This window comes from Cyrtonyx montezumae, unplaced genomic scaffold (assembly GCF_038088225.1).
Source record: "Cyrtonyx montezumae isolate F1298 unplaced genomic scaffold, pur_monq_1.0 scaffold_22, whole genome shotgun sequence".
NCBI classification, from domain to species: Eukaryota; Metazoa; Chordata; class Aves; order Galliformes; family Odontophoridae; genus Cyrtonyx; species Cyrtonyx montezumae.
In genome coordinates this window covers 697,865-708,421 of record NW_027071959.1, presented here as the reverse complement: position 1 = coordinate 708,421, position 10,557 = coordinate 697,865, and the positions used below count along the sequence as shown (strand labels likewise).

Sequence of the window (10,557 nt, the reverse complement as noted above, 5' to 3'; positions counted from 1 at the left end):
CCTTGCAGCAACACCCTGTTAGCAGGATGAGGGTGGGGAGCAGGCTGGGATGCTGAATGCTGGACTGCACCGTCCCTGTGTGCAAAGAATGAGGGAGGAGCCCTCAGCTTACAGCAGCCCCTTCTCCCAGGAAATGACCCCATCTCCCTTCCCTGCTGTTTAACCATTACCAGAACGGCTGCAGCCCTGAGCAATAAAGCAGTTCCCCACCCTTCTCCTGATTGCTGCAGCTTCATGCCACCCAGGGAAGCTCAGTGCTTCGCGGAAATCTGAACAGCCCCATTTTCTTGGAGAGTAGACTTAACCTTTTACTGCTATTTCTCACCCTCGATACAGAAGGAGGAAGTGCACCACTCTTTCTGAGAGCAACCTGACCATCAGGATTAAACATTAACCTTCCTTGCTCCGTTTCCATTCCTGCAAAACAAGGGGCAGCTCCAGCCCTGCTCCCGCTGCCCCATCACTCCCAGCAGCAGCAGCCCCAGCTCCAAGGGTCAAACATGTGGATATGGACCTGCCATATCCCTGCATTTATGCATCACTTAGAGAGAAGGCACTGAATTTCCCAAGCCCTGCTGAAGTGAGTGAACAAACAGCTCCTGCCTCCGGCATGGTGACAGCCAAAGGGCTGCTGACCCTCCCATCCAAATGGCTGTACTGCAGTTAGGGACACACACACCCACAACAATAAAAGGAACATCAGGTGGCAGGAACATAGCACGCAAACATCAGAAAATGCCCCAACCACTGCTCAGCCACACATCAACACCCCTGTACGTGCAGTGCAACCACACGTTCCCCCTGTGAGCACACAGGACACTGCACAAAAGGAGAGCCAGGGCTCCCTGCCCCCCAGCATTGCTCTCTGCACTGCAGCAGGGCCCGGAACCATGCCCCATGAGCCAGGAATTGCAGACTGACCTCAGGAGGAAAAGCTGGGCTGCCCCATTGGACACGCTGGTTATTCATTAACGTGGTCATTGTTGGGGCTACAGCAAAATACAAACAACATCCTTGGGAGTAAAACTGAACTTGGCTCATCCCCACTATTTGCCTGCACCCCACAACACTGCCGCTGTGTGGGGCAGGAAGCCAGGAGGGGGTCTTCCATTCAGTCCCTGCTGAATACAGCGCAGCATGCTTCTGATCTTGCCACCATTTTACCATTATTTGCATTTATGTGTGCTGAAGCTGGAAGTCATGCTGTTACAGTAGCTCTCCTGGGATTAGTTTTGAACTTTTAATTGCTGTCCTGGACACCCCCATCACCTGAACAGTTCTCCTCTGGCCAATTTCATCACTCAGTAACTAAGTCACATACTTAATGTTTAACAGTGGTTAAACCTCTCTATACAGCCCTCCCCAGGCCGTGAATTTGGAGGTTGATTCCCACAAAATTTCCTGCGTGGACTGACACATTCCTGCAAAAACTGAGACCCCTGTGAACAGAAGGCATGCACAAGGACCCCTAGGGCATCACAATCCCAACAATGCCTGCCCTCAGCACCCCACACCATCTCCCAATCCCTGGCTTATTTCCATCACTCCAGCTCTGCTACAATTAAAACCTGACAGATCACAGAATCACTGAGGTTGGAGAAGATCTCTAAGGTCATCCAGTCCAACCACCCACCCACCACCAATACTGCACACTGTGTCCCTTAGTGACACTTCTCCACATTTCCTGAACATCTCCAGGGTCAGTGACCCCCCCACTTCCCTGGGCAGCCTGTGCCAGTACCTGGCCACTCTTTTGGAGAAGCTTTTCCTGGTATCTGAGATCAGAGAGAAGGACCTGAGTACTTCCTGGACATGCAATAGAGCAGTAAATAGAAATTCCCCAGTTACTGTGGGACTTTGTCAGGGTTATGTTGCACTGCTGTAAAACAAATGTGGGCTATTCTTTTCTGGCCTGGTACCCAATTTCACACTAAGAATAGTGTGTATTGCTGCATTCCTCTGCTTGTTTATTGCCATCATTGTCAGTAGCTGCATCACACTTCTGTGAAAGCCACCACATGACAGTCCCCATGACCTACTGAAGATCCAAAGGACTTCTGAATCACAGAACACCGTTTACATCACAGTGGTAAGCCATCCTGACAGATCACACAAGAGAATAACAGCAGAACACTCCGTGAGGGGCACAGCCTCCCAGGACAGCATCGATTGGAACAAAGGCAGCTGGTGCCCCACACCATGAGAAACAGGGGTGTACTGCCATCCCCTCCAGCTGAGGTCTAAGCACTCTCACCCGTGTGCAGATTATGGGTGTCCAGCTTGCCTGGGCCACACTGGGTGAAGAGGAAATGTCTTAGGACGTGTATACGCAGGTTGCACCATAAATAGTGCCTCCCATTTATTTCCATGGAAACTATGTCAGGTGCAAAGAGCACAATAACATCACTGAACAAGCATGTTCTCAGCTACAAAACGTTTTTCAACACAGTCAATACCATGACCTATGCATTTTCATCAGCAATGAACAAGAGGTGCAAGCTGCACATGACAAAAGCTGCACCGGCACTGTTGTTACTGCTGAAAAGCAGCACCCATCCCTCTGTTTGGTCACCAGAAACATTCAGCAAGCATCAATGGATGTCAATGGGGGACATTTTTTCTGCACGGAGGAAGACCTTTTCTTCGTCCACACTTCCATGTCAGACACCACTGTGTCAGACTGCTCCTCTGCTGCCATCTGTCACACAGCAGCACCATGGAACAGGATATTGCCTCTACTGCCATACCACCACCATCTGCCTCCTATGTCCTGGGCCGTAAAACAGGAGGCATTGCTTTCACAGAAGCCCTCTTTAAGTAAACAATACAGTTAACGTATAGAAGTAATAAAGCTTATTTTATTTTTTAATATATTAAAACATTAAACAGAGGACAACAAAGCCATCACACTAGTGGGATATGTGACCTTGTAGTTGTGAAGCTAATGCATGAGTGTGGTTCAGTGGCAGTGGCTGCAGTTCTCAGTGAGAGAACTGTGTCAGTCGGACACAACTACTGTAGAGCCTTCAGCTCCCCAAAGTGCTGCCAGGAGGACAGGGGTCAGTGTTAGAGCTTTGCAGCTTTGCTGTTACAGAGGACGATGTCAGCTGGGGGCATCTGCACTGTGAGCTGGGCCTGGCCACAATGTCTGAGGAATAACAGATGAAGGCACAGGACCATCCTCACATCTAGTAGCTAGAACTTAAAAGAAAGCAGGCAAAGTATTTTCAGGAGCAGAAACCAGCACATTCCAGCCAAAGATGAACTATTAGGCAAGCTCCATTAAACCTCTCCAAATGGTGCAGTTTGCTGTCATTATTCAGCCACAAACTTCCTTGTAGAGCTCATGAGTTATTACTCTGAATCATTACTATCACCTTTTAAATTAAATGATATGCATTTAGTTATTCTTCGTGGCCATATCTCTCAATGGCTGAGTACTGCTCACCACACTGCTCATGTGATGGGGAATCGCCACTCCTTCCCAGGCTGGCAGGTGGGAAGCCCTCATTGCAGCCAGATGAACTGCACCACCATTGTTCCCTGACTGGTTTTACGTGCATTCCTCTTCCAGCACTTTGATTTCACAGAATGCCTACAGTCTCAGGAATCTCCAGAGGAATTGGCTAGCATTCAGCTGAACACGTCACAGCCCCATCCTCCATAACCACCCAGCTGTGGGAGGCAGTGGGAAGCAGCAGTCCCATTGTTGATGCACACCAAGTACCTACAAAGAGATTTCCAGCATGGCGTTCTGATGGTGAAAACACCACACAGCTGCTGACCACTGCAGCAGGAGCACTCATTGGCTGCTTTCTCCAGAAAGAGGAAAGCTTCATGCTGCTCCTACAGAATTCCTAAAAACCTCACAAATAAAAGCACACTTGCTGCTTATACCAAAAAAACTTCTAGGAATCTACAGTGAGCAGGGTCTCAAAGCACCCCATGTCATGGGCCAATAAACAGTCAACTTTTTACATGGGTAGATGGTGATAGGACAAGGGGAAATGTTTTTAAACTAAAAATGGGGAGATTTTAGATTAGATGTCAGAGGGAAGTTTTTTACAGAGGGCAGTGAGGTGCTGTCACTGCTGCCCACAGAGGCTGTGGGTGCTCCATCCCTGGAGACATTCAAGGCCAAGTGGGATGGAGCCCTGGGCAGCCTTATCCAGTGGTCAGCTTTCCTGCCCAAGGCTGAGGGGTTGTAACTAGATGATCTTAGAGGTCCCTCCAACCCAAGCTATTCTATGATTCTATGACACACATGCCACCTCCTCTCTGGAAAGCTGCTTTATTTAGCATGGTACAATTGCAGATTGCACATCAGCTCAGTGGTCTGGTTTTATGAAACTGGAATGTCTTGGGTAAAGGCAGATGCATCAGTGAATTGTGATAACCCAAACTGACACAAGATCTCTAGCAGAATTATCTTGGTCAGTCCTTCTGCAGTACATACCCAATGCTTCAGTGCAGGACACAGCAAGAAGGGCTGATGGCATCACTGATGTGAGAAGTTTCTGACCAGCTGAGCTTCGGCTCGTTTTACCTCTCAGAAATTGCTTCTTCTCCTTTATAGACCACAATGTTCTGATCTGTTTCATATACTTTGACTTTATAAAGCATTCCCACAGGCAGCAGCTTCCTGAGGTTTTCCCAGATGAACACTGCAACGTTCTCAGTGGTGCTGGAAGCAAAACAGCAGCAGACTCAGAATCAACAGCAATGGCACTCACAGTGCTACCCCAGCTGAGGACTGAGCCCTGCAGACTGCTGCCTGGCCCTATAGCCCCCCAGACTTCCACCCACCTCACCACCTCAGCGAAGTAGGGCACATCCTTATCCAGGTTTTTGTGGTCCAGTGGCTCCATTATCGCCTGCTGTAGGAAGAGAGGATTGTCCAGGCTCCAGCACCATGCACCAGACAGCAGTTGGTGCAGAGATGTACAGATGTCCCTGCATCCACCCATTAACCTCCCAGCTGAGACACGGCACTGCCTCACATCACTGTGCTAAAACACTTCAATTCTATATCACTCCTTAGTTTCCTTATTTCCCACCATTATTAACTCACCATGTTTCTACCACACAAATTGCCTGCCTCTAACACAGGAGTGTCTGGGAGAGGGGTGTTTTACCTGCATGTACTCTTTCAGGTCTGTCAGGTTTATAACCATTCCTGAGATGGGATCAATCTGGAGAGAAAACAGAAGGCAGATTAGTAGCCTAGCTATAGGCCCTTGTTACCAAGGCTGCTCTGAGCCAGCACAAATTAAAGCCACAAGAAAAATCCCTCTTCGTCTTCACATACTGTCTCTACTCTGCCCCTGTATGTGCACGCAACAGCCTGTGGCTCTGCTCCCTGACACCAGGGGGGAAAAGGCAGCCTGAAACACACAGAATTGTGGAACCACAAAGGTTGGAGAAGCCCTCTCAGATCATCTAGTCCACCATCACCTACCACCAACACTGCCCCGTGACTGTGTCCCTCAGTGCCACATCTCCACATTTTCTGAACACCTGCAGAGATGGTGACTCCACCACCCCCCTGGGCAGCTGTGCTAGTGCCCAACCACTCTTTCCAAATATCAAACCTGAACCACCCAATCCAATCTAACCTCAGAAACAACTCAGCCTCGTTAGGTGCAACGTGACTGGCTGATTTCTGTAAACCTCCTACAGTGATGCATGCACCACAGGAAACCCAGCAACTGAGCTGGATCTGCTGGAGACAGGACCCCACTGCTCCACTGCTGCAAGGAACAGAAGGAACACTGAGCGCACTCACCTCTCCACGCACAGTGACTATAACTGAAATATAAAAACAAAAGGAATTATCAGGTCATGTGTGTGACACCATGAGCCTGAGAACAAACATGGAGATGGAGACAGGCAGCCTGTTCAGCAGTATTTCACCAGCTGCAGGCTGCACAACACTTATAAGCACAATTCTTAATTGAAAGTTATTCACTGCATTAGGAGCAGTGGCACTGAGTTCATAGAAGCCATTCCTCTGATGCCCAGGGACATCCATACGTCCATGAAGAGCCACAAGGAAGACAATCCCTTACCCTTATAGTTGTGCCCGTGGCCATTGGGGTTGTTGCACTTCCCAAAGAGTTTCAGGTTTTCTTCATCACTCAGAGATTTACTGTGGGAGGCAGACAAGGCATTTCAGAATCCACTGCAGATTTTCACGGTGCCACCCCAGTTGTGCGTCCCAGCTCCTCCCACTGCTCACCCCAGCACAGGTTGGATAAGGTAAGTCCATGCACAGGATAAACCCAGGTTGGATGGGAATAAGGACAGGCTGGACGGGATGCTGGGCAGCCTGAGCTGGTGGGTGGCAGCCCTGCCCACGGCGAGGAGATGGAACCGAATGGACTTTCAGGTCCCCTCCAACCTGCGGCATTCAGTGATTCACGGCCTCCCGAACTGAACCCACAGCTTCTCCCACCCCAAGGGCAGCACAGAGGTGGTTTATTTTTGTGCTTAGGCCTGCATTCCGCACCAACCGCATCACCCAAGCCGCAATTCACGCACGCACAGCACAAAACCATCCGCGTTCCTGGTAGGAAGTTCCTGAAGCAAACTGTAACCAGCGTCACTTCTGACGAACGAACGAAGCCTCAGGCGCCTCCCCGTGCAACACAAGTGTCGGCGACGGCACGCGGCCCCGCAGCCCCCTGCGGACCCCCTCACCTGTGCAGGCGGTGGCAGGCGCTGAACGTGGCGGTGCGGGACAGCCGCGCCACGCGCGCTGCGGGCGGCGCCATCCGGGGCGGCTCCATCCGGGGCCCTGAGCGGGCGGCCCCGCAGCGCCTCCCGCGGTGCCCGGCGCCGGAGCCGTGCGGTGCCGCCCCGATCCGCGGTGCCCGGCGCCGGAGCCGTGCGGTGCCGCCCCGATCCGCGGTGCCCGGCGCCGGAGCCGTGCGGTGCCGCCCCGATCCGCGGTGCCCGGCGCCGGACGGACACTGCCGCGCTGTGCGGTGCCGTGAGCGCGCGGCTGCTGCGCTGTGGTGCGTAAGCGCAGAGCAAGCGGGGTGCCTCGCTTCCTACGGTCTGCGAATTTAAAGAGGGTTTCGGGTCAGGAACAAACAGGGCGAGATGGGCACCGAAGAGCCGTATCGAGGGCGCAAAGCATGCAGTGTTCTGCTGGAGAAGCTGTGGCCTGGAGAGAACAGTCTTTGAATATTTGGGTTAGGGTTGGGGTTGGAGTTAGGGCTTGGATTGGTTTAATGTTAGGATTAGGGTTAGGGTTAGGGTATGTTTGGGTTTGTGTTTAGGGTTATGGTTAGGGTTAGGTTAAAGTTTTAGAGTACGTTTCTGAGTAAGGGTTCAGGTAGTGTTTGTATTTGGTTTTCGGTTAAGGTTAGGGACAGGGTTTGGTTTAGTTCATAGTGAAGGTGTACCGTTAAGGGTTAGGTTTTGGGTTAGAGTAAGGGATGGGGTTAGGGTAGGTTAAGTGTTAGGACTAGTGTTAGGGTTAGGGTTATTCTTAGGGTTAGGATTAGGGTTGAGGTATGGGATTAGGGTAAGGGTCAGGGTATGGGGTATGGTAAGGGTTATGGGTTAGGGTTAGTTTTAGGGTTATGTTTAGGGTTTGCATTTAGGGTTAGAGTTAGAATGAGGGTGAGGGTAATGGTAAGGGTTAGAGGGTAAATTCGGGTTTGTGTTTAGGGTTAGAGTTGGGGTTAGGGTTTGAGTTTGGATTAAGGTTAGGGTTAGGTTTCTGGTAAAGGTTAAGGTTAGGGTTAAATTTAGGATTAGGTTTGACTTTAGGAATAGGTTTAGAGTTAGGTTTGACGTTAGGTTAGGATTTGGGTTACGGTTAAGTTTGGGACAGGGTTTGGGTTAAGTTTAGGGTTAGGATTAGGGTAGGGTTTGTGTTAGTGATAGGGTTAGGATTAAGGTTAGGGTTCAGTTTAGTTTTAGGGCAGGGTTATTGTGTATTGTGTTTAGTATACTATTAGAGTTAAGTCTAGCATGAGGGTTTACAGTTAAGGTTAGGGTTAAGTTTAGGGTAAGGGAAGGAGTAAGGGTACAGCTTAAGGTAGTGTTAGGGTTAGGGTCAGGTTTTAAGTTTAGGGTTAGGTTTAGTTTTAAGGATATGGTTCGGGTTAAGGTTAGTGCTACAGTTAGGGTTAGGGTTTGGTTAAGGGTTATGCTAAGGGTTATGGTTTCAGGAAAATTTTAGTGTTCAGTTTCAGGGTTAGGGAAAAGGTTTGACTTAGGGTTAGTGGTAAGTTTGGGTTTGTATTAAGGGCTAGGGTTAGAGTTGGGGTTTGGGTTAGGGTTTGAGTTTGGATTAGGGTTAGGGTTAGTGTTAAGGTTAGGGTTATGATAAAGATTAAGTTTAGGGTTGGGTTCGGCCTTGGGTTTGGATTGGGGTTAGGGATTGGTTTAGTGTTAGGTTTAGGGTTAGTGTTTGTGTTAGTGTTAGGGTGTTAAGGTTAGAGTTATATTTAGTTTTAAGGATAGGGTTAGTGTTCAGGTTATGTTTAGGGTTAGGGTTGGGGTTAGGTTTTAATGTTAGGGTTTGTTCAGTTTAGAGTTCGGGTTAGGGTTAGGGTAGGGTTTCAGTTTGGATTAGAGTTATGTTTTGTATTATGCTTGGAGTTGGTTTAGTTTATAGTGTAGGTGTAGTGTTCATTTAGGGTTAGGATTAAGGTTAGGTTCAGGAATAGGGTTTGGGTAAACAGGGTTACTGTTAGGGTTAGTTTATGGTTAAGGTTACGGTTCGGGTTAGGGTTAGCGTCAGGGTTAGTGTTAGGGTTAGGGTTAGAATTTGCATTAAGTTTGGGTTTAGGTGAGGGTTAGGGTTAGTCTTAGGGCAAGTGTTAGGGTTAGGGTAAGGGTTTGATTTAGTTCATAATGTAGGTGTAGTGCACATTTAGGGTTAGGTTTAGTGTTGAGGTGAGGGTTAGGATTATGTTTAAGTTTGTGTTTAGTGTTAGGGTTAGTGTTAGCCTTAGGGTTAGGTTTAGATCTAGGTTAAGGGCTAAAGTTAGGGTTAGGGTACCATGTTAGGGTTAGGTTTAGAGTTTTTGTTCAGCGTTAGGGTTAGTTTTAGGATTAGTGTTAGGGTAAGGATAGGGTTAGTGTTAGGCCTATGGTTATAGGTTATGGTTAGTTTTAGGGTTAGGGTAAGTGTTAGGCTTAGGGTTAGCTGTTGGGTTAGGGTTAAGGTTAGGGTTGGGTTTGGCCTTGGGTTTTGGTTTGGTTAGTGTTTGGTTTAATGTTATGTTTAGGGTTAGGGTTTGGGTTCAGGTTTAGGGTTAGGGTTAGAGTAAGGGTTAGGGTTAGAATTCCCAATTAGTGTTATGATAGCCAATTTGGATTTGGGTTAGGGTTTGTGTTTGGGTTAGAGTGAGGTTAGGGTTAGGTTTTAAGTTTAGGGTTAGGTTGTTTTATGGATAGGGTTAGGGTTGAGATTAGGGTTTAATGTTAGGGTTTGTTTGGTTTAGAGTAATTATTAGGATTTGGCTTTTGGGAAGAGTTAGGGTTGGGGTTAGGATTATGTTTAATGTTAGGGTTAGGGTTAAGGGTATGGTTTTGTGTTAGTGTTATTTTTTGGGATTAGGGTTGGGTTAAGTTTAGGCTTAGGGTTAGTGGTAAGTTTGGGTTTGTGTTAAGGTTTAGGGTTGGGTTAGTGCTACTGATAGGGTTATGGTAGTGTTTGTATTAGGGTTAGGGTAAGGGTAAGGGTTAGGGTTTTGGTCACGGTATTGTTAGCATTAGGGTTAGGGTAAGGATTAGATTTGGGGTTTGTTATAGTTTTTGGGTTAGGTTTAAGGTTAGGTTAAGGGTTAGCCTTAGGTTTAGGATTAGTGTTAGGTTTTGGGCTAGGGTTTGGTTTGGCATTAGTTTTTTTTTATGGTTGGATTAGGGTTAGGGTATGATTAGGGTATGTTTCAAGTAGGGTTTGGGTTAGGGCTTACATTTGGGGTTACAGTCAGAGTCGGGGTTAGGGTAAGGTTAGGGTTAGCGTTAGGTTTAGGTTTTGGGTTAGGGTTAGTTTTCGGATTAGGGTAGGGTTAAGGTTAGGGACAGTGTTAGGATCAGGGTTAGGCTTAGGGTTAGCATAAGGTTAGGGTTAGCTTTAGGTTTAGGGTTAGGGTTGTGGTTAGGGTAAGGAATAGGCTTAGCATTAGGGTTGGAGATAGGTTTAGGGTTGGGTTTGCTGTTTGGTTTGGGTTAGGGTTAGGGGTTGTTTTAATGTTAGGTTTAGAGTGAGGTTTAATGTTAGCATTTGGGTTGAGGTTAATTTAGAATTAAGGTTAGGGTTAGTGTTATGGTTAGGATTCGGTTTAGGGTTAGGGTTAGCATTAGGGTTGGGATTTGGGTTAGTGTTAGGGTTTCATTTGCTGTTAACTTTGGGTTAGGGCTGGGGATTGGTTTAATGTTAGGCTTAGGGTTAGGGTTAGTATCAGGTTTAGGGTTAGTGTTAGGGTTAGGGAAGGATTAGGGTTATGGTTAGTGTTAGGTTTAGGGTAGTGTTATGGTTGATTTTAGAATTAAGGTTAGGGTTAAGTTTATGGTTAGCTTTAGCTTTTATTT

At 47.9% G+C, this 10,557-nt stretch overlaps 1 protein-coding gene across 1 annotated transcript; it reads right to left on the bottom strand.

The window, feature by feature from the left end:
• Positions 1-4,275: 4,275 nt before the first annotated feature.
• On the bottom strand, positions 4,276-6,796 carry PTS (6-pyruvoyltetrahydropterin synthase). The gene is made up of 6 exons (XM_065738358.1): positions 6,700-6,796; positions 6,069-6,148; positions 5,786-5,808; positions 5,136-5,192; positions 4,807-4,877; positions 4,276-4,684 (listed from the first exon to the last, which is right to left on the bottom strand). Exons 1-6 carry the CDS (start codon positions 6,786-6,788, stop codon positions 4,543-4,545), a joined length of 462 nt encoding a protein of 153 aa, XP_065594430.1. The 5' UTR covers positions 6,789-6,796; the 3' UTR covers positions 4,276-4,542.
• Between the last annotated feature and the right edge of the window lie 3,761 nt (positions 6,797-10,557).